Here is a 24,450-nt window from a genome sequence, read left to right as displayed (position 1 = left end):
TTAGTTGGATCTGAAAGGGTAGATACTTTTCAAGGGCTTTGGGCAGGTTGTTTGGAGCTCCATCCTACTCCTCTTAATACCCAGAGGAACCTTCAGCTACTGATTTCAGCAGGATCAGGGAATAGCAGTATGCTCCACACGGCTGACTGAATAGAAAGCCCTATAGCTGACAAACACCCCTCCATTCAGTTTAGGGTCCTATGCTTTGAACTCTGCAGAGGTATATATCAGGTTCACTATGGAGAGAAGATATCTTGGCTGTAGATAAGCTTACAGTAACTATCAGAATCTGAGTGAAACTTTGAGCCTACGCACCCCATGAAGAAGGAAACGGATCCTCACGCTCCCAGATATTTCTGGATCCTGTCTCATCAATAACCAGCCTGACTTTTGAACACTTTCATTGAATTTCACAAGCTATTTCTAGGCTAAAAGACCTCAAAGCAACTACTTCACGAAAATGTTGTGAGGTGTCAAATACCACCATCACCTCTTGAATAAACGTGGCAGACAGAAGCTGTTCTAAGGAAATAAGTAACATTTACATGCATGTCAGGTGCTACATGGAAAGAAGAACTTGTCTTTGCATCCTTCAGTGAGGTTCAGTAAGAACCACAGTGCCTTTTAAAATCTTGAAAGGGCATCTCAAGGAAGCTAGGAATTTGTAATTAAGCAGTTGTGTTCAGAACATTTCAGAAACAAGCCAGTGACAAACTACAGTGGTAAAACAAATGCTGCAACAGCTTCCGTGTGTGTGCAGAGCACTGTGTGACTGCCATGGCTCCAACACAAAAGTGCAGCAGCATCAGGATCATCTCTTACGATTTCAGCACCAGCAGTGCCTGGATGTCCACCTCATGGACCATTTCATATGGCACTTGTGTATAATCAACACAGACAGCTCCAAGATGCTAAACAAAGACTGCCTTAATCCAAAGAGGCAGGGATGCAGCAGCCCTGGTGCAAGAAAAAACACAATACCCCTTGGTTTCCAAAGATTTCTTACAACATTTATAAAAGAAAAATACAGCTCCACAAAGAAGCATTGAGAAAAACTAACAGTGCTCCAAAGTCCCCACTGCTGAGGATGAGGTAACTGGTCAATATTGACACAGCACTATAATTATCTTTAGCAGGTTCTCTTGAAGGAGGTGAGGATTTAAATACCAGCTGGGTATGTTTGTGACATCTGTAAAGAGCAGCACACAATGACGAGTTACTTAAATGATTCAAACTTTTCCATCACAACAGTAGCACAACAGTTTTCCTTACAGCACTGAGAACAGCTTTTCTCTTCACAAATAAAAGCTTTAATTTACAAGCCAGTTTTTGCTGGGTACCGTCAGCTGACAGAGACAGCATTTTCCGCCTGAATGTTAATTTCCTCTCTTTAGAAGAGATGCGCTTTCAGAGAGACAAACATCTCCCAGGACACACTAGAGGCTTTCCTTCCTGGCTATTACCACAAGGTCGTTCTGCAAACTCCACGGCATTGTCCTCGCCCTTTTTCACAGTGGCATTTTCCAAGTGTGATGCTTGCAAAACTCTCGCTTCAGAAGCAGCCAGGCAGGGCAGGGCCTGGCTGCTCTAAGCAGTAGCACAGCCTTGCTGAAGAAACCCTCAGGGGAGTTGATTCAACAATCACATAGCCCATTACAAGATTTACAGTGCAGTACCACAAATTTACACACAGATTCCTCCTATGTGAACAGATGATCTCCTGCTGTTCCTGCTGTGTCAGGGATCAATAGGACAGCACAGCACTGCTGTCTCCATTGTGCTGCCTCTCTGTGTTCCCTCCTGAGAGCCCGTGCCCTGACAAGAGTCTCCTGCTGAGGGAGGCCTTTTCTGACAATATCATTGGAGGCTGCACTAAGGTGCAGTTCTTGCTGCTCAATGAACATCTGGAAAACAGCCCCTCTGCTTCTTCAGCCTCAGGGTGCTTTTTAAGTCACATGTTATGAAACATACTCCAGGACTGAGAAATTCACTGGGAGCTGGTGCCAACACCAGGAAGAAGAGGAGCAAGCTTATTATTTGGTATTACAACATTCCTCACTTAAAGAATTCGTTCATCTGCTCACCCCAACCAAGACAGAGCAATTAGAAGGTAGAGATACTGCAAGACTGTCCTTCCACTCTCCCCTTACAGCATGCCAAAATGTGATGCACCCAGAGCCAAGGGCATTTTCTGCTTTGCCCACATCTGACAAAGAAGGGAAATGAAGAGCAATGCTGTGACCACAACAGCCTCACTGACTGCTCTGTTTCTGCACTCCAGCAGAAGGGCAGTTAAGAGAGGGAACATCCTGGGCGTAGGTATCAAGCTTCCCACCAGCTCAGGGAAACACTCCAAGGCTGAAGACTTCTTTCCCTACCCTGGCAAGAAGGAAGTAGTCAGAAATCTTTGAGCTTCTTGTGGCAAGGGGAGGAGCTGTTGCCACATCTACCAGACCACATTAGCTAGGGAAAAACACACCTATTAACAGATGGGATGTTCCCAGCAGGATGTGGGAGCAGCCTGTATTGGCAAACTCCAGCCACTCAGCAGGGAGTGCCAGGTGGTCAGAAGTCCAGCCCATGCCTCCTACCCAGCTTGGTTAGACCATTTTTCACTTGTACAAGTCTAACTAGTATTTCATGTTCTGACTCTGTCCCTACTTCTTTAAGGCCAGCATCCATTTCTAGCCTTTCTCCATTGCCCTTCCACCTTGGCTACGTCTCTATCTATACATTTCAGTATAAGTCTGTCTTACAGGTCTACCACAGGGCAGCAGCCAAGGCATTCCTGTGTGTCTGCCATGGGAGCTGTGAGGACCCAACACTCAGTCAGTTCTGAACTAGCAAGCAAAAAATACAGTGCTTTGCTCCTGACTACTCAGGAATGACACTAAAAAACTCACAAAAATACTAAACCAAACTAAAATACAAAACAATACAAACACACAAAAAGGTGGAAAGCAGTATAAAAAAGGTTTCATAGGCACCTCATGCTTATAAGGTTCTGGTGTTTTCTTCTCAACCAGGTGGTGCTCCTTGCTAGTCTAAACACTTAAAACCCAAAAGATCACGTCCCTAATAAGTGCAATCTTGCAGCTTGAACCAAGGCCAGTCAGAGCGGTTAGAAGCACTGAAGACATTAGAGAGCGTGCATACACTGGCCCTCAGCCATGGCTGTTCTGAATGTGTTTACAGCTTGTCAGCCAAGCACTTCAGTTTACTAACCAGGTTGGCATTGCCTGTTTTATGAAATTACTGCAAGCCTGAAATTCACCAGCTCCAAGGATTAGACAGATTGAGCTCTTCCTGGTTCTGTTTAAGGAACTCAGCGCTCTCTGGTTGCTGTTTAAATTAACAGTAATAATTCTTGCAAATGCTAGAAGAAAGGACATTAAGAATCTAGAAACCACAACACATGAGATTTTGCAAAGTGGTTGCTGCTAGCACAGCTCTGTAAAGAGAATCAGCGATTCCAAGTGGGCGTATAAAAGGCACTTTAACTCTCAGGCCTTCCTTTGGTACAGCGTGTTCATGTGCTGCGCAATGAATGTGCTCAAAGGAGAGTTTCCTGTAAAGAAGCTCACAATCTCACAGAGAAGCTGACAGCCTATGAAAGAGAAAAAATATTCATTTTGATTTTTAAAGTGTAAATATCTTTGAAAGCTTCTGCTAAACAGGCTGGAGGTGTCTTATTGCCTTGGTGATATTAAACCGGGCAAATCCTGTAATCAAGGCAATCATGCTCCACACAGGGAGGAGAAGGAGCAGGGAGAGAAGCCAATATTATTTATAACATCGGTACTGGTGTGCCAGCTCTCCTCAGGAAGGGCTGTACATCCAGGCAAAGCCCTTAAGAGCAAAGAGTTGGAATAAAAAGGAAAAGTTGCATCTGTTGGGGGTGGTGAGGGGAAAGCGACAGAAAAAGAAAACAAACAAACAAAACCAAGTACTGAGAGGATGAAAGAAGGAGGATTTGGAACTGCTGGAGAGGGAAGGACAAGCTAGCAACAGTAGTACCAAGCAGGGCAGTAATTCCATTTATTGATGTAGCTTCAGAGATCAGCTTCTCTGGATCCACTTGCGACCAAGCTAAGGGAAAAGTCCACAACCTGTTCTGCCATAGCCCAGCTTTCTGCATAGCTGGCAGATAGTGAGAATGCTGCACTAACCCAGGGCTGCATGGCAGAATGGGGAAGAGAAATTCCACATTTTCCAGGACAGGTTTCCAGAATCTCTGGATAGTTCAATCACAACAGTTTGACTGTTACAGAAAGCAAGGTTCAGGAAAATTAAATTGCTTCTGAAGTTAAATAAACAAACAACTCAAGCATTAGTGGAACCTATTTCTCCTTTTTCCTCTTTCCTCCAGGCTTGCTTCAGAGCAAGAGTCAAAGTGTGTCAAAAGCCTTGGCTATATGCCAGGACACATGTTGGCAGCTCAGTACAAGAGTCTGGGAGAGCCTGCAGTGGGGTACAACCTGGTGCTCAATGCAAACTCCTGTTCAGGCCTCCTTACCACAGAAACGCCGAGTCAGGGATGCTGAGATCCACACTACAAACACACATGTGGATTATGTCTTCTCTGGGTCACAGACAAAACTACTGCTGCTACACCACTTGTCACCCTCTTTGGAGAGCAACATGTCTGTGCAATGGACGTAAAGCAGGGGAATACAAACTGGTAAGAGGTGGCTTCAGTGCTAGTTTGGAGACAGACAGTGTCTTTTAGCCTGCTTATATGTTGGGGAGGTGTAAGGGGGGATTGGAAAACCAGGTGGAACTGTGAGCACTATCCAACTGAAGACTACAGCTGTTATAAAAGGAGATGGAAGGACGTAGTCAAACACTTGGCAGAAAAATACAAAGTTCAGAGCAAGGCCACAAAAATCAGTCAAAGCAAAATGTCCTCAATATCCAGAGAGTAACGCCCAGTCTCCAGTGTTTGCCATTTTCTGGATGCCTGACTGGAGTGTTGTCAACTCTTGGTTGCAAGTGAAATTAAAGGGATTTTACTTTAAATGTGAAGAAAACAGCATTAAAAGTCAGAACCTGGTTTTGCAGAACATTACACATCTCCCACTAACCACTCAAAATTAGCAGATGCTTTTCCTATAATATCTGCCTTGATTCCCTGTGGTCAGGTCTTATCTCACAGGAACATTGCAAGGATAATTGTGTAGCATTCCAAATGGATTTGGAGTTAATGATCACGTCAAAAGGAAATGATTACTTTTACACTCAGAGCAGAGTTTGCAGTGTCCTGTAAATAAGGTGTACCCATAGCTTGAGAGATAAAATACTGAATTCAGAGAGTATCATTTACTGTACACACTGATCAATGCAAGAAGCCCCATGGGAGAAATAGGACATGATTGTGTAACCGAAAGTTCTAAAGATTCAAGACAAGGCTGTAGGCACAAGGCTGGATAATGACAGTAATTTCTTAACCTCTGAATGACTTCACAATCCAAATATTTTGTCAAAGTGGTGTATATGGTGCACGTGTCATGTTATTACACATCGGTTACTGTTGATTTCTAGATTCTGGTCACAAAGATAATCTAAAATTTTCAGAGGTAATTGCAGGTAACCAAGAAAGAAGTAAATGAGCAAGAAGGCAATTAAGAAAGCAAACACATGAAAACAGAAGATGTTTTCTTCTGATCCAGTGTAGTGAAAAAGAAATTAGAAAAGACAAACGTCCTGGTATTATTCCTGGTCCAACATATTTTATGTGCTTGGCTCAGCACAGTATGTTTGACAATTTTGTTTCTGACGTCTTTTCTACTACAGCTGAAAACATAACTACAGTAAAAGCTATCTAACAACTCGTGATGACAGAAAGTTTAACTTGTTTGGGAAATACTGCAACCATATATAAATTAGTCTCTTCCTTCTCCTCATAGACCATCCTTCATAAGTGACATTGTTGTTTGTGGACTAATTACAGACAGTTGAGGTTAACGATTAAAAGTCTAATCTGCATCAAGACACCTCTTTCTTTTGGAAGTCCTAAGACATCTTTTTATAGAGAGAAGAAAGCAACTATTTATGTTTAAAACTATTTTTTAAAAGGCAGTCTTCTAGCACTATTAAGGTAACTTTGAAATTAACTACTGTTAAATGCTTATGAGGCAATACTACAACAATCAGAGAACAATATTAACTATTAGGCAGTGTCTCTTCCAAGCCTCCAGTCACAGGCACTATGACAACTGGTTCTTTGCAGATAACTCTCAGCCTTTTGTAGTCATGTAGCATTTTTCCTTCATCCTGAGAAATGTAACCTGGAAATCTCTAGCCAAGATGAAAACATTCCTGGAGCTTTTGGATTTTACTAATGATCATTTCTTCATTCAAAAGCCTCTTACATATCACAAGAATTCTCATCTTGAGAGATAAAAAGGAAACCATCTCAACAGCAACTAGTCACCAATTCTCTCCACTAAAATTCACAAAAGGTGAAAACCTGAGGCTTAAAAATCACACAAACAACACTCATCCCTTAAGTTTATGCTTAGTTTCAGCTAGGAGTCTCAGTTTAGCTTAAATACACAGTATCACTCAGGCACTGCTGTATTATGTCAGGTAGTCTGTCCCGCAGTGCTGGCAGCACCTGTTTCTGCTCCCTGTTAAAGCAGTCTGTCCTTTGCAAACCTGCAACACTGCTTGACCTCAAAAAGGCTGGAAAGGACTCACTGATTTTGTAGATTCCAGAGACCCTGAAGATAGAGTGTCTCGGCTGCCTCGACTCTTGGAACTGAGATGGGGTGAGGATGATGGTGAGTCATCAATATAGGGCATCATATCATGATGTCGCCTCTGTTCTTCAGCACGGTCTGCATCATAAGCATAGCTAGGTGGTGTGCCACTGAATGAAGCATCTGGAAAACAGGAGAAAAGTGTATCTGGTTAGAGTCAAGCTGAACATGAGACAGGTTGGTCAATCAAGGCTCTGTCTGCCTCGCAGCTATTATGATTACTTACCAGTAAACCCAGAGTAAGAGATAGTTCAATATAGATCAACTGGAGGCATAAATTTAATTAAACTCATGTGGTCACCAAACAATCACTTAATCACTTCATTCATTCAAAGTCCTAAATGGTAAAGTCCTTTCTAATATCTAACATTGATGTTAGTTTAATTGCTGTTCCTTCCCTCAAGTTTTCCTTCAAAATCATTAGCATCAAAATCAAGGCGTTTGCAGGCTCCATACAAGTTATGCAGCCCAGGTTTAGGAATGTACTGAGTAAGGGCAACAGACCCTGTTCTTTCTGTAGAACAAGAATACATGATGCCCCTGCCAGTTTGGCAATCATAGACAATATATAACTCAGGGAAGAAACATAACTCTTTCCAGACCTCTCAGCAACAAGAAGACTAGGAAAGAAAGGTCTTACATGTCAAGTGAAGTAGCCTACTGCCAAAACTAAAATCTTCTTCTACTGGTTGCCCCTCTTCCTCAATCTGGAGACCAGCTCCATAAACAAATAAATATACCACCATCCTGCTCCCTCCTACATGCCCTCCTGCCCTCAAACCAACAAAAAAGGATGGTGGCAAGAAGAATCAAATTAACTATTATTTCATGAGAACTTCTGTAGGAAAGATAACTAGTAAAATTGGTTTTGGTATCTCTAGCAATTGCAGACAGAGATTGTTTCTGCAAAAATCTATATTAAGATAAAGGACACACATTGAGCAGTTCCCTCTACCGTAGGTTAAAGGTCTTCTACCTCTCTGCAAAAAGAAATATACACAGAGGACTCAAAGTCACTTTCTGTGCAATAGCACCATATCACATACACCTTGTCTGATGGAAGCTCGAGGCAGTCTGACATTTGAGTTACAGGGGCCTGTGAAGCACTTTGCCCAGAAGTGTCCTGTGTGTAACAGTAGCAGCCACACACAGGCCACTGAACACAGAATGGCAGAGTTGTTCCTCCTCTCAGTTACAAGCCACAAACACCATTCTTCTCCCAAAACTGAAAAATAATGAGGAGATAAGCTAGACCCACTTATGGAAGACAAAGCCATACACAGAAAAAAACCCTTTTCTGTCTTGTAAGTTTAAAATGACACATTAAAGTCACACCTGAACACAAGTAGAACCAATTTTTACTTGTTTTCACAAGTACCCTGGTTCTGTGAAAATAATAAGGACTAGCTGCCAAGCACACTAATAATCCTGTTACAAATCACTAAGGCAGGGTGGAGGAGTAACATTTTAAAGCCCACTTTCCTCCCTCACAGTAAACTCAGTTAAAGCATGACTCATTCCAGTAAAGGATGTGAACTTTGTGTGGAACAGAATAAAACCTGATCCATTTGGCTTACTGACGAGGGAGAGCTGGTCCAGGGAATTTATGCAGACAATATCCTGAAAATCCAAAAACTCCCTGTAGAAGTAAACCTCTGTGTCAGTTCATATCAAGTACCATCCAAGGCCTTTAGGCTGCTGAAGGACTGTGGCAACATTATGTTAACAAGCTCAATGAGCTTTATGTCACCCACCCACTCATGGTACTACCTTGTGCTCAAGCTCTCAGAGTTTCTCAAAAGGCCCATAAGATTGTACAAAACCACAAAAATGGAGAAAAAAGAAAAAAAAAAAAAGGAAAAAGAAAAAAGGTGGCATATGTTCTTTGAAGGGACTTTTGTCTACATGTTAAAGGTTTCCAGAGCTCCCCAGCTGTTTATAGTAGACACTGTATTAAGCTGATTTGGTAAACAGAGGCTTCAAGGTGAGTTGCTGAAATAAGGATGCTCAGTCACAAAGAAAAGAGATTTTTAGGTATTTGAAAGCAGGATAATGCCTACAACACCTGCAAGACAAATCTCATGCTGGAAGTTTCTAAAGGAACTTGACCAAAAGACAGCAGAGCCCTCACTTTGCACAGCCCAAACTGGCAAGGAAATGAAAAGAAAAACTATTCCTTTCGCACACAAGATGGGACAGTCTTCTGTTTAGCCAGAAGGTTAAGGGACTATCTTGACTCCAGAGACCAGAATTATAAATAGGAAGGAAGATGAGTATCTTCTTGCATCTCTGCAGTATTTATGCTATATAATAAACAACAAAAAAACCCACAAAACAAAAGCTAAAAAAACCCCAACACCATATCACTTCAGTGAAGGAGTGTTAGGTATCTGCTTGCCATTGAACTGTCCCATTGTGCAACTAACCTAAGAAGCCTGTAAGACCTTACTGACAATTTAACACTGGAATTACCTAAGGAGGAAGTTCAGTACTGAGGTATGCTTCAGACCTTTGATAAGCAAGAGGTCTTTTTCCTTCAGAAGTTTCTTCAACTACTTGTATCTAAACCAGATCCTCCTGATACATGCAGTAACAAGACCATGTTGTTGTACAGAAATTAGGGCAGGAGTATTTCCTTCATTCCCAATGCTCACTTTCAAAAGCTACAGTTTGCTTCACTTCTGTTAATGGGGGAGTGAACACAGACTAAAATGTATTCACAGAAAGGCTTGCAGTGAATCACAGTATTTTCACTTTCCTCACTTTCTCCTGCTAAAAAGCAAGCTTCACACTTCTACCTTCCATAACATATTCTGTCTCCTACTGCACAGGGAAACCTTTATCTGAAACCAAAGGAAAAGGCGGGTGGAGGGCTTGGGCTCAGAAGAGGAGATTTATTCCCAGCTTTGCAAGAAGATGCAGTCTACATTTGAATCACTTTGTATTCCTTTCCATAAAAATGAAAATAACACACGTCAACAAGGAACGAATTTATCAGACTGCCATGACATCTGTGCATAGAAAGCTGCACACAGAATTTAAAACCTTATTTCTGTATCCTCCAGGGATCCCTCATACATGAAAAAGCTTAGAAGTAGTTATGATTGCTCTTCTTTCTCCTATTGCTGCATGGAATACAGCACTGAAATCTATCTACAGAAACTTTCATTATCTCCATGGCAGATGGACCTTCTTGCCTTTATTCTACCATTTTTACCAACAGAAGCAAAGCATTACTGTAGCCAGATACACTACACAAGTCCTAACACTAGTGAGAGAGGTAGACCAACATCTCTGTGATTAAAAGGAATACTGTTGCTAGGGAAACTAGGTTATTTGGATCTCCTAAACCCCCAGCACAATGCTGCACAGGCTGTTCATGCTCTACCTGGGAGCAAAAAGACTAGAGCAAAAGCGATTAGAGCCAGGAGCACACCTGCTCAGACACTTCCAGCTGCTACTGTAGATGGCAAGTAGAGAAAACAGCTGGGCCCAAGCAAGAGCACTTGGTTCCTTAGCCAGCATCTCAGGCAGGGTGAGAATTAAGAGTTCTTATTCTGAGTCATCAAAGCCAGAGAAAGATGAAATACAGGAACAAATACTTGCTAACAAAGGACAAACTAAGGAAAAAGGGTTGGCATACAGTGATGATGGACTCAAACGTGTTGCATTGAGAGAGCACCAGAGACACTTAGGACATTATGTATGCCATGCTTCTCTCACCTCACCAGCAGGCCTCCTTTTTCCTTCTCTTCGGGTAATTTGTAAGAGATCCCATCCAACAGAGAAGAGCAGCAGTTGTGACTTACAGAAACAAGGCCTCTTAGTACCTAAAATTGACTGTTTCTATCACTAGTCCTCTGACATTCTCTTACAGTACCTTTCTTCTGCACCAGCACAATCTTCAGGTGCAATGAACTAGCTGGGGCTACAGGGATTCATCAGCAATTCCCATATTCTGCTAAAATCCTCAAGCATTTACTTCTTCCTTTAATTCTGACAGTAACAGCCTCCCTGGCCTTGCTTTGCTCCAGCTTTTACAAGGCTGTTCCACCACTCTCCTTCTCAGTTACTGCTTCTGTCCTCTTGCCTCCTTTCTCATCTCTGTCTTTTAATTTTCTTTTGGTTTTCTCAAGCTTAATGTTTCTTTTCTTTATTTTCCTGTTCTTCCCCTCTTCTAAACTGCTCCTCTCCCTCCTTGCCTCAAATTTCACCTGTCTGGGGTGTAAGGAGGTATCTAACAAATTTACAGTTAGTCACAAGTTCATCAGCACTGTGAGACAGCAAAACAACGCTGCTCCCTTGTCCTGTTGCCTACATCCTTCCTGCTGTGTGTCACATTCATTCTTTGAGAATATGAAACCAAGTCATCAATCTAACTTGAAAGCAAGAAGAGAAAAAGAAATTAACCTCCAAGTAAAAAGAAAGATTAGCTGCATCTAATCCAGGGCCACACAATGGTTCAAATGCATGTGTCATACTCCCACAGCATCACAACATCCATAGCTGCTTGAGAGGCTTAACAGCAGCATGCAGCAAAGCTTCCAAGCTAGCTGTGCTCCAGCTAATCCTGCTAAAAGAGCAGCGAAGCCACAGCAGCTCAGATCTGCCTAAGTAAACACCTAGAATCCTGAGAGGGAGGAGGAGTTGCATCTCACGCCAAAGCCCCACATCACTGTGGCTTCATTGTAAATGGTACCAAGGCTAGCACAAGTTGGTAATGTCCATACTCACTCCAAAAACATTCCTGCAACTGCTGAGCAGAGGACAACTAAGGCAGCTGGCACTCTCTGACTCTGTTTTCCTATGCCAAAGAATTGGTGAAGCCACAGTTTGACAACGCACTGTCTTGGTAGCAGTAGGGGTTTAAGGTTTCTCCCACCAAGCCCTAAGTCACTGAAAGGCCCTTTCCCCTCTTACCGCTTAGTTCTGCAGCCCCACAGATGTCTATAGTCCAGATAAAGAACTCAGTCAGCTCAAAGAAAAATCTCTCCGACATTTCCCTTCTAAGCTGGATGAGCTCTCTGATCTAGTCCGTGGCACAGAAATCCAAACTGAAAGGACACATACATGGTAGTTCAGGGGCAGGTGTACTTAAAAGCTTCATCTGCCACTGAAGACATCATATTAGCAAAACACTGCTGCAGCTTCCTTTAGGCTGTTCCTGGGATTTACACATGGCTGGTTTGGAGATAAATTAGCAGAATGCAACACTTCTTTTTTGTAACCTTAAAGTTACTAATATGCCTTACTGACCTTAGCTCCAGCTCTTACTATCATTTGCTTTCTGACAAACAGTACAGAACCGTGTCATTTTATTGCTTAGTGCCTGCTGGGCTACTTGAAGAAATAAGAGCAGGGATTCAGGCCCAATGCTGAGCCCACATAGAGGTACGTGAGTGTAGATGGGCTGTGAATGCAGTTGTCTAGGGGACAGAGCAGCACTTTCTAAAAATCAAAAGAATTAAACTATGGAAAACTAGAGTGTCTTGCTTATTTCCTTGACACCTTCTGAATCATCACCTCCAAGATGAGGAAACAGTGCACTCAATACTTCATGCAATTCTGCACAAAAATGAGATTCACAAACAATAATTATGCTGTCTGTCTACATCAGGGGCCTGTCCCAGAACAAAGATCAAGTACCAAAAGGGAAAAAAATAGATCTGTTTGCCATGTCAGATCCCTATGGCTTTATTATTCTCAGATTGATGAGGAAAAGGTTCTACTAGGATGGCAGACATGCAAAACCACCTCCTTCACCCTCAGTATCTCTTCTCTATGTAATGACAGCGCATCTACATCTAAAGATGTTTAGCAAACCTGAAGTCCCCACTCAAATACAAAACCAATTAATTTAGTGACAAAAGATTCCATTAGTTTGCAAATGTATGTTTTAGTATTAGAAGGGCAAGAAAACAGAAAGGCAGAAACTAACAAAAGCTCTCTCAAGCCTGTCTATGACCTCAAATAGCATCCAGCTATCAGTGCTAAGTGACAGAATCCTACAAGGCACACCATCACTTGCCATTTTTCTTCAATGTCCAAAGCATATCTTGCTTACCACCACTGAAGCTGTGTGGGAGCACGGGTTGCAAAAGTAGAATTTCAGAGAAATACATAACAGCCCATCCAGAGGAAACACCCATCAGTACACAAAACCAAAGCAGAGTTAACCAAGCAGTTTAAACATTACCCCAGGAAGGGAGGTTTCTCAATATATAGCTAGACTCTGAAATGACAACTGCAGCTTGTACAGCAACCAAAAATGGAGATCTGTGAATTCAAAACTTCATCACATTTTCCTGGAGTCACCATATTCATTTCAAGTTTGCATCCTTCCTTCTCCCATTGTAACAGGTCATCTTTCTGCAGCATGTTAAGTGGCTGCAGAAATAACTACCTGTCACATGGAAATTTTACCCAAAGTTTTGCTTTCAGGGTGTGTTTGTGTGCACACGAGTGCACGTGTATGTGTTCATGCAGACATTGAGAACTGCCTCTTATTTTTATGACAGAAGAAGGAAAAAGCAAAGTGCCTTGCAAATGGAAGCACCAAGACAGCTGGTAGTTCCCTCCATCCTCTCTCCCCTGGGGGATCCCAGGCCAGAGATATTAACCAGCCTGTAAGAAACATCTCTCTCTACCACAGATGAGCTTTATCCTTGCAGCAGACAGCGCCCTTAAGTCTTTAGGAAATGAATTAACTACAGTCCACTTTTAATCTTTTAGGTGTGTCAAACTTGGATCATTAAACATCTGAAAAAGAAGATCAGAGTTCTTTAATCTGTGCATATATTCCACAAAGCAGAGACTGGAGGACAAGTCTGATTTGTCTGCAGCAGTGTCTTACTGAGGCATGCTGTTGCATTTTGCCCTGGCTGGCATTTTCCTGGCGACAGATTTAACACTCACACAGATCTCATATGCATGCAGAGTGAGGTTCCATGATCCAGTCTTGATGTGAAAGCTGGGATTGCTGAGGACTATTTCCACCTCAGGGAAGCCAAAGGACTGAAAGAATTGTTCACTAAGGCTATTGAGAGAGTCACCATAATGAGAAAAATATTCGGGAAGCTAACCTGATCATTCAGGAGAGGCCACCTGTTACCTCACAAGGCTGCACTGTAGCCTGCTAACTCTAAAAATTTCCCTTCTGACAGCCAGAACAATTTCCCTGCTGCTCATCTTTGCTTCAGACAACTCCAGCTTAGCAACCATGGAGTGCTACATGCTAAGGAGCACAGCCCAAGCTGTCACCCACACATTACATCCAGTCAGGCTCTGACACAGTGCATTCCACAGACGTCAGCAAGGGAAGAGTAGCAGAGGTGTAAATTCCTATCTCTCTAAGACATTTGACATTTGGATCAGTTTCAATCAAACTGAAACACTTGGAGGGAAGCACAACCATTGCACACCCCAAAATCGGCTGAGGAGTCCAACTGAGGGTTGGACTGAGAGGAAAATAGGAAAATAGGTTAGGCATTTAGAAGAGGTGACTTTTCAGCTACAAGGTGTCTCTAAAGCAATTTGTGAATTGTAGGATACACTTCAAGCAAGCTGTATGTAACTAACACTAGGAAAGAAAGTTACTCTCGGTTACTGCAGAGGCAAGGTGAACTTTTCCCTGTGACAACTGACAATGCCTACACCCTCCTGGCTGCTACATGCCCTGCAAAGCACTTCAAAGCTTTAGTCACCATCACTTAGAGCCCTAAACACCAGTGAGTATACACATGCACGTATGAATGAGGTATGGTCCTCTCACGACTGCCTGCAAATATGCTGCCAGCAGGGAAAGACAAATTCTGGTCAGGCTCCAATTACATAGGTACCATCCATTCTCAGAAGGGTGTGAGAACATTTAACTGACCAGGCAGGCCATTTTTTTACTGTTTCTCCTAGATGTTTACCACTAAGTCATGTGGCACAATATAACACCCCGTAAAATACCTCTCAGACTCCTGCCTTGAAGGGAGCATAAAATGAATGTTTCCATCCAGGGTCTACATCTTTAGATTCCTCTCCTGTTCTATGGTGTTCCAGGCAGGCTGGAAAGGTTTCCATGTTCAGTTCATGTTGGCAGTCAGGCTGCTGGATGTTCTTGGCAAAGCAAATCCTAGAGCAAACTGGAACACCTTCCCAGTTTTCTTTTCCATTCCCTACTCAGGATTGTGCACCAAGTTTAGTTGTTCTCATTCATAGTAAGTCTCACAGGCAGAAAATACATTTTAGGCCTGGTTGTTGAAAATTATGTGGACAGACAAATCCATTTGTCAGTACATGTGGCTCTGCAGGAAAGGCACCAGGAGCTTTAGCACTGACTAGACCAGACTCTTTCAGTGCAAGCTGACTGAAATAGAGAAAAGGTTTCCATGAAAAATAAGGTTAAAAAAACCAAACCAAATAAACAACAATGAACTACACACAGTTTTAAAAACCTACAGGTCTTTCACAACAGAAGCAGAGGCTGCATTATGAGACCAAGTTATAGGATGCAAGCAGTCTCCACTCTCTTGTGGGTTCCCATCCACGTCTTTCTCACTGTCCCATAACAGCCATGTTTGCAGGGAGCACAGAAAACCACAGGAGGAGATGGTTAAGCTAAAAATAACCAGCAAGAGTGTTATTTCATAACTCAGAGCAGTTCCCTGTTCCGTTTCGCTGATCATCACCACACAATGCATCAGTGTAAGAGCACTGAGGTGGTACAAACATGACTGTTCCGGTCAGTACTACTGCTGTGCTCAAACTACAGCCTTCATTTCACTTCAGAAAAAACCCTAATAACAAAGCCTAAAAGGAAACTGCATGTACTAACTACACTGGGAGGGCTGCTTCTCTCATAGCCAGTGCCGCTCTATCATTTGTCAGGTGAATGGATGAAACAACCACAATCAGCACACTAATTACTATTTTGTTCTTCACAGTTGTCTCAGAGTTTTGCAGCCACTTCAAACAATGTTTGGTAACGGGAGTATCCAAAGAAGTAGATGAGGTTATAAAATTAATAGAAACAAAATGGACCAACCGTCTCAGCAGGATCTGTTAACAAAAACACCCACGATGTATATATTCCATTTCCTGTATTTAACTAGAGCAGACCAAAAGCCCTGCTGTGCAGAGAGGACAGTGCCTGTTAAAACAAGAGTTTAACTGACCTGACAGTTTTGTGAGGAGGGAAAGGAGGACCAGCCCTAGGCACAGAGGTATTAAAGTCTATTTAGAAAACAGTCAACATGTCTGATAAACATACTCTCCTGTTTCTAGATTTCAGTCTCCTTCAGGATGAGCTGCTTTGTCTTCTTTTTTCATATTGTTTTGTTTTCTCACTAGTGCAGCTAGGATGCTAAGAAGACAACAAAGCCAGCCACAATTTCCTGTTCACACTGCAAATCTCGCCATTGACATCTTATTTGCTACACTGTAAAAAATAAGGTATTGATTAACCATCTTGACCTAGAACAAGCAACCCTTGCCAGGCAGATGGCTCTGCCTACACCACTAACAACCTTTTCCGAGCATAGCTGCTGCCCAGGCTCAGTGCCTTCCTGTCATCTGGCTGGAGAAGAAAAAACAACAGTTTTGTGTCATTCATAACCATAGCAAGGTAGTCACAGAAACTTTTAAAAATTGTTATTAAAGGTGCTGAAGGTAGAACACAGCTCCCTACCAGCATTAATAAACAACATCTACTCCCCATCTCTTTCCTCTTGAAACTAATGGATAAGATGAAGGCAGTTATGGTCACGTGCCAAGGTTTGTTCTGGGCTGGTAAGCTTTCACCTGACATATCTTTCTTCCCAAACTGTGTGCAGTTTTACAGAATCTGCTTTTAGAAGGGGAAGAGTTTTCCTGGAATTATGATGATTGTGAAGAATAAATTTAGGAAAAACGTGATTCAGAGATGTGTTGCTGGTCTGAGTCCTCAATAAAGCTGAAGAGGAGATGGAAGAGCTCTCAGGCTGAGCTCATGGTGTACTCCATGATGCGGGTTTACACTTCAGCACCATTGACTTACTCATCGCTGTTCAGATTTTACTAAGACATGGGATAAAAGGGAGCTTATTTTTGGTAACACTGATGTGTTACACCACCATTTCATCAAGTCCTGCCTTCCCACAGCCTGAATGAGCCAAAAAGTGATTTTGAAGCCATGCCAAAGGGAAGCACTATAATGACAATGAATTTTGTCCAAAGGAAAACAGGACCACACCAGCCCCAACTAAGGTGCAACAACCTATGCAGATGATGGTGTTACCCCAATCTTGTATACACAAAACAGCTCCTGTTCAGACAGTAGCTCTCAAAGCAAATTATTAGAGTCCTTGTGCCCAGAAAGTTACAAAGTAGTTTCATGCACTAACTTTGCACAAAGGTCAACAACTGAGCTCTTGTAGCTCCCCAGTACTTCAAGGAGAGTCTCATAGATCCAAGCAGAACCAGAGCCCAGCTGCCGGGAGAGATGGCTGTGACTGCCACATACACACATTTCAAGGGCACTCAGCAGCTGTAATAAGAGATCAGCTAGTGCAGGAAAAGAGGGCAAAGCAGGAAGAGGAATGACCTGTGAAAACAGCTCTGCTGCAGGCCCCAGAAAAGTCTTTGCACTATTGCTGTACTGCAAATGATGTAGCTAAGGATTATCAACAGTGAGGACTCACTCCTAGGCAAGTCACAAAACAGATTTTGGCAGGGGGTGTCCCCAGATCCCACTTTCATGTACAAGGCTTTGTCTTTCCCTATTGGTGAAAGAAGTTTGTTAGGGAAACATCCTGGACACAAACTGTCAAGAAACACAAAAATATACACACTAAGCGTATGTACATACACACACCCACACACAGAGCAGAAGATTGATCACTTGTCCCAACTATCTGGAAATAGGATTTGGCTGTGCCAAAACACAGATTGAACCCAAGGAATCTACACTAGACCCCTACTGAGCAGGCTGAGCAGCAAGTAAGATTTTGAAAGATGAAGCACAAAGGCATGAACAATGTGACACTTGCTGCTATTAACATTTCCAAATTCCATTGCTTAATAAAAGCCAGGTACAGTTGCATAATGCAAGCCAGAAGCAGACCTAGAGAATCAGTTTATCCCAGAGGAATCATCTCAAAGCAAGAAAATGTTTAAAAAAATTAAAAATATACAGCAACAAAAGAAACACTTTCTCCATGAGGTTTCAGAGTTACTTTCTCCTTTTCTTTCCAGTGTCAACCACCTCCCAGAAGAGCCAGACAATCATTCCCCAAGATGAAGGGCTAAAATTCCAAAAGGAGTGACAATCACAGTGGGCTGACACTGGCACTTAAGGGCCTGTTTCTGATTTCAAGCCTGAAAAAAAAACCAAATCAATTACTTACCAGAATTACAACCTACTTAGCAGATAATAGCCTGGGATCTCCTTCCTCCCCCCCTTTACAAGAAACGTTTATCTAGAGAATAAAGCATGAAATGGAAAGTAAGTGGGAGTAGCTGGAACAGGGGCTGTCTTGCATGAGCTGTCACCACCAACAGCACTGTCACATCAACCACTCCTGACAACCCAGGGCAGGTCCCAGAAGGCAGAACCAGCTCCCCTTGTGTCAGGGACCACTGAGCTGCTCATTCCTTTGCTCACTGCAGTAATCAAAAAATGGGCTTAAAAGCATCTAGTGCTCAGAGGAAGCAAAGAGCGCGCTTGAATGCCTGTGACTGGCACCTAAATAGTGGATGTGGTAACCCTGGCTGTTACCATGCTCTGCATGAATTGACATTGAAAGCTGTATTTTGACAGGAAAAAGAACCTACAAATCCAAGAACCACCAAGAGGAGATCTGAAGAGAACCACCTACAGCTATAAATAGAAAAACCTCCAAAATCTTCAAGACAGAGTTTCCAAAAGCCCTTTGTGTGGAGCAAGAGATAATGGAACTGTGTGCCCAAATGCACCATAAGTACACATATAGGTTCATTGTCTTGAGTAAAAACCCCAGAAGCTCGTTTCACCTCACGTGCTTCCAAACAACTGATTTAAGAATGGTATTGACCTAACTCCTTATATAGTCCAGAGGCATGTGCAGAAGCAGACAAAATCTTAACTGCTATCACAAAGGGATCAATCGCTTGACAACAAAAGAAATCTTCACAGCTATGCCCCTCCCCTCAGAAGAAGGGGATCCAGGCCCTGCTTTCTGACTTGATCAGAAGGTAAAAAGATTAGCCAGGCACTGAACTGAGTAAATTGTCTGTACAGCTCATCTTTGTGCCAGCAACAGAGCACACGCCCAGAAGGATGGCTGCTCTCCTCCATGCAGCACAGCTGTGGCCTGCTGGCTGACTAAAGCTTTGCTGCCTCATATCTTCATTCCTTTTTTAGGAAATTTACTTATTTATTTTAATCTCTCATCTTCCACACCGTGTTTGTAGGCAGTCAAATATTTTGAGTGAAAATTTAGAGAAAAACCTAACCCTCTTTAAACCAGAAGCAAGTAAAACACAACAGGGGGAAAACAAAGGAACACTTGTACATCAGCACTATATTTAGACACTGCTTTACTAAGACTTTTACAGAAACTTGGAAGACGTGTTGTGTTGATGCTTGGTCCAGCCCTAAAAAGCTTCAAGCAATTTGACACAGCCCTGAAATAGAAGTTGTGACGTTTTTGACTGCAAGCTGCACAGAGCAGATACTGTTCAACAGCACAGTAACTGTTTTCTACAAAACCTCTGCACGCCACTATGTTTCCTGGATTAATGCTCCACTTCAATTTCCAGTAGTACTTTTAAACAACAACTACACTGTCTGACAGACTTATGCACTTTGATAGATTTGAGACAACTGAAGAATTAGTGAGACAAGACAACATTCCTGTCAATATTACTACAGCAGAAAGACAGAAATACTACTTGTAAGTCACAATATGTGACTAGCTATCCAATGTGCCAAGTAGAGTATCCACTCACAAAGTGGAAAGCTGGTTCTTGCTTCAAGAGCAGAGCTTTTTCAGAATGGAAGACACACAGATAAAAAAACCTCACCCCAACCAAATAAAAACTACCTTAACCTGGGATTTGGTTTACATCCTCAGAGTGGTGCATGGCACAGTACAGATTTTATACAGTTCATAAAGTACACCCACCCAGCACCATTCCACTATCACAAAATAACAACCACCAGCTTAAAGAGGCTCCTTTTCTGTCCCAAATACTCATATCATCTCCTAAAAACAGAAAAGTTGGAAGGTATCTTTTGAAGGTGAATTAAAAGGGGAGTACTGCTACAGGACATGGGGCTGAATTTTTGGGACCACACTGGTACCTCATAAACACAAGTAAATCATGAAAATCAGACTTAGATCCAAGCTACCTGAGCAGATTTTAGCCTGGATCCTCGGTCAAGAAGCTTTCAATCAAAAAAAGTGTAGGCGATAAAAGTAGTGGATGTTAAAGATGCCATTGAGAATGACATCAAGTACTAATGGAAGAAATGCAGTTCACACAAAAGATGACAAATACCCTTAGGCACCTTCTTCCTCTTAATCAACTGCTTAAGTTGGTAGTTTCACATCAGCAACACAAAGTTGGTGGACCACAAGTGGCTAGAAACAGAAGGAACAGGAAGAGAAACATGCCTCTTCTGTCCCGAAATAAAAATGGGCTGGAGCTCCATACCAACTGATCATTTTATAAAGGGCAAGCTGCCTTTTAACAGCACCCTGGTAGAGATGAAAAATAATGGAATCATCTCATTTTTGTTTATGAGTTTGTTTTTAACAGATGGGAATGTGAGAAGAGAAACAAGCATAACTCATTCCTTCTGCAGATTACTCCTGAATGTAACAGCCAAGAAAAAACATCCACCTGCACTGATGATCATTGTGTAATAATGAATCTTAACACAAAGCTTTCATGAAGCTGAAAGCTGAATTCAGTGAGCAAGGTGAGAACTTTCTAGATGAGGTCAGTGTACTCCTGTGCCCACCACCTATCTCTCAAAGATTCAAGTACTGAATCCTCAGTTTTATATCAAGCAGATGAGGTCTCTTGCCTTTGATGAGTATGACCCTCTTCAACAGAAGCATGAGTATGCACACACTATACAAGATTAGGTACAGCTTCTCCTCTGCCTATGACTGGCATTTGATATTGACAAATGAGAGGGGAGTAATCAGGGAATAAAAAAAGCACAGTTGGCCCTTGTCAAAGGCTGACAGTATGATGGCCTGGACATCACATAAACTGGATGTTAACCAAAGGACTTGGTTGCTCAACCTTAGTCACTGCCACTGCTTAGTCACTACAGTACCTTACAATATGTACCTTATTACGTACTTTAAAAATGCTAGATCCTTCTCCCAAAGCCTATAGATTTAATCTTAAACTGAATCTGAAGTTAACTTGAAGTTAACTTGAAGCAGCTGTTCTGCCTCAAAGAGGCTCAAAGGGTCACAGCAGCAAAGGCAGTGAGAGTCTCAGGACCTGAAGTGCTCACACAACAGACTATATTAACAGAGTACCACAAAGTATTCCTGTTGCTGTTGTGTCTTGGTTATAAGGATTTGAGCTACCATGCAAGCCTCCTTCCATGGCTGCCTCTCATGGGGAAGGATGAGCACTGATTGATAGGTCTCTAGCAAAGAGCAGCCACTATTCCTTTTCTGTAACCGCTTCTCACAAACCAAGTTCCTCATGGGACCTGGCAACAAGCCAAGGGTGAAACATAAAATTGAGTAACAGCAGGATTTGCAGCACAGCAGTCTTGCAGTGCAGAGACTCTTCTAAAAGGATTACTGGCTACCAGTCACTCTCAGAGGCGGCTCTTTACATGAGGCTTGCATTGCTCCCAGCAGAAGGTGTCAAAGGATGACACAGACACTAGGTAACACAGGCATAACAACCCACCATGCACTCACTGGGGATGAAACCCCTTTGAGAATCAGGGAAATACAGTTATTGCAACAGGAGGTTTTCTCAGATGACAGTATTACCTCTACAGCTACTAACAGGGTACCGAACGATGCTTAATCCCAGAGCATCCCTTAAACACAGGAGCTTAGGCTCCAGTGTTCTCCAGAGACCATCACATTTCTTAACATCCCAAGATGTTAAGTCTCACAAGGATATTACTGATGGATGCTATTTTTCACCAGGTGCACATAAATAAGCAGGAGATATCACTGGCACACAGGAGCACAGGCAGTCACGCTGTGTCTGTAGCAGGGAATGTGGAGAGAAGGGCATTAGCAGGCACTAGGAAAGCTTGTGTGTTCACACACGGGTGCTTAAAACCCACAGTCAAAACTCAGAACGACCATATTGCAAAAGGAGTTTCCCTCTGGAGATACAATTTCTTTCTCAAACCCAAGCTAACCTTTCAGGCACATGAACAGCCCACAATTAGAATGTCTCTCTCTCTCTCCTAGTTAAAGTATTTTCTTTCTAATCTGCCCTCTAAGTAGGACAGGCTTGCTTCTTTCTGACCTTCTTCCTGCCTGATATCCTCCAAGAACCTCAGACTTCTTTTGCTTAGCCCACAAAGACAAAGATGGAAAAGTTTTGTATGTGAATATTCCTATTTCATTGTCCCAAGTATTTTTGTAAAACAAAAAACACTCTATAGCTTTACAGGATACCTGCCCTAAAACACACCAGGTGGCCCTGTGCAGTTTGGTAAGAAACTTTGAAGAGACAGATCCAGTAAAGATTCTCACCTCCTTCAAATTCTATTAATCCACCTTTCTTACTGAATGCTGTCCATACATTACTGAGATCCTAAAAATGCACCAGCATGTGTCATGTGCACAGCTTCCCACATCTGGAAGCCTGCAAACAATGAGAGGCCATGGCTGCATCATAAGCTGGGAAGCTTCAGGCACCATGCAATCAGCTCAGCTCATTTTGTGGTTTAGTGCCTAGCCTCAAAACACCATGTTCCCAAAACAGCTCAATTAATAGGCCCAAAACCAAATATGTATTTAAGGGAAGCAAAAAGGAGGGGCAGGGGGGAGAAGCCATGAATAGAAACCTTTATGTCAGGAGTTACTCCCCATCTCATTGCTGGCTATTTTAAATCTCTCCTTCTCCCCTGCCAGTGGTTACCGAATTCAATACAAGGGAAGCAGGGAACCACCTTGGACAAGCCCCTCCTCCTCAGTTTCTTTAAATGATAACAGGTTCCCATTTAGTCTCACCACATATAACTGAAAACTAGCATGATTCACTACTACAGGTACTTATTTTATATATTTAATTACTTACAACAACAGGTCTAGTCAAACTTATTTCCCTGTTCCCAGTGCTAATCTTTCCCTCTTCACATGCTGGATATGAAAAGTATTATACACAATGATAGTCAATGGCAAAAACTCTTCCATTCTTTAAATCCTACAAAGCAAGGCTCACAATCAGTGATGAAAAGAGCTCACACATAGAAAAATAAGTGGTATTTCTTGAGATGTCATTACTTGCAAGAAATGGAGCACAGGCATCCTACAGTCCTGTCCAGAAGAAATGGAAGAAAAGACTGAAGAAAGGGCTTGAAATGGAAGTTATAAAAAGGTGGCTGCTTTAAATGGAAATCCATCAAACTTTTTTTTTTTTTTTCCTGCACAAGCAAACCCAGTAATTTCTGAATGCTCCTTCAGTAATTCCATCCAAAGGGTCAGGAATTCCTAGCTACAGAGATTTTTACTGCATTAGAAGAATTGAAACCTTCTTCCTCCTTACATGGGGAACACATTTAATGTCAGCTGTGCAATAGATTATACATGCATGTGAGTTAATGCCTCTTCTGGCTGTAGTTAATGGATGATCTTGGTAACATAAGAATTATATAAAAATTCCACCACAAGAGATAAAACTAACTTACAGGGAAATAGCTTTGCACTGAGTGAGACAGAGCTGCAAATGAGGAGAACTAAAGCTTAATTTAGGTCTGCTTCTGTCTGCAAGAGTAGGAACAAAAATTTAAACTGAGGAGAAAAAAAAAGTAGAAGAGCTAGTGACAAATAGAGAATTAAATCCAAAGAAACAGGATGGCAAAGAGAAGGTGGCTTCTCTTAGAATGACAGCTGGAGAAAAGAAGTTCTGGTATGCAGGAAATCCAAGGCAGAGAGCACTTTCCCCGCCTCTAGGACTGCTGGAAATTAGGAGCATTCCTAGTAACTGCACTTTGATTGCTTGTAACATTACAGTTCTCTGAATGCAATCAGAGTGCTCTGGAAACAGGCAAAAACTATTACTACTTCCAAAATTACCTATGAGAAGTGGCACAATGAAGTTGTACTTCTCTGTATCTTGCATATGTACAAATTCTGATTAAAAGAAGTCAGTGATTCACAGCAATCACTGGAAAAGTGTCTAGGAAACTCTTTTGTAAGGTTTGACAATGTGGCACCACAGTTACTGAAACAATACAAGGCATAAAATCCTGCTATAAGTTTAATCACATTGTGTTTAACCATCTGAGACAGCAATTCCTTTCACTGAGTAAGGATAAGCCCTAGTATTTTAGAAATGAGGCTGTTTGTCTAACATACAGGTTTTTGCTGTTGCTTTTTATCTTTTTAAAATGTACAGATGTGTTAAATTTATTGTTTTCAGGACATGTGACTCAGAGACAACAGTTGATCAGCCTATTTTGTTCAGCCAGTGAAAAGTTAGACTCTGGGAAGAACCAGGTCAGTATACAGCAATGCCT

At 42.1% G+C, this 24,450-nt stretch overlaps 1 protein-coding gene across 2 annotated transcripts in view; it reads right to left on the bottom strand.

The window, feature by feature from the left end:
• The window catches only part of BCR (BCR activator of RhoGEF and GTPase), a 94,854-nt gene that overhangs the window by 42,980 nt on the left and 27,424 nt on the right, over positions 1-24,450 (bottom strand). For both annotated transcript variants that reach the window (XM_062009543.1, XM_062009544.1), the window contains exon 3: positions 6,700-6,884. In XM_062009543.1, the coding sequence (XP_061865527.1) occupies positions 6,700-6,884 (185 nt within the window). The remainder of the gene's footprint in view (positions 1-6,699; positions 6,885-24,450) is intronic.

Source organism: Colius striatus, chromosome 17 (assembly GCF_028858725.1).
Source record: "Colius striatus isolate bColStr4 chromosome 17, bColStr4.1.hap1, whole genome shotgun sequence".
Classification (NCBI taxonomy): Eukaryota; Metazoa; Chordata; class Aves; order Coliiformes; family Coliidae; genus Colius; species Colius striatus.
Note: the sequence above shows the minus strand (reverse complement) of the source record. Positions and strands in the feature narration are given on the sequence as shown.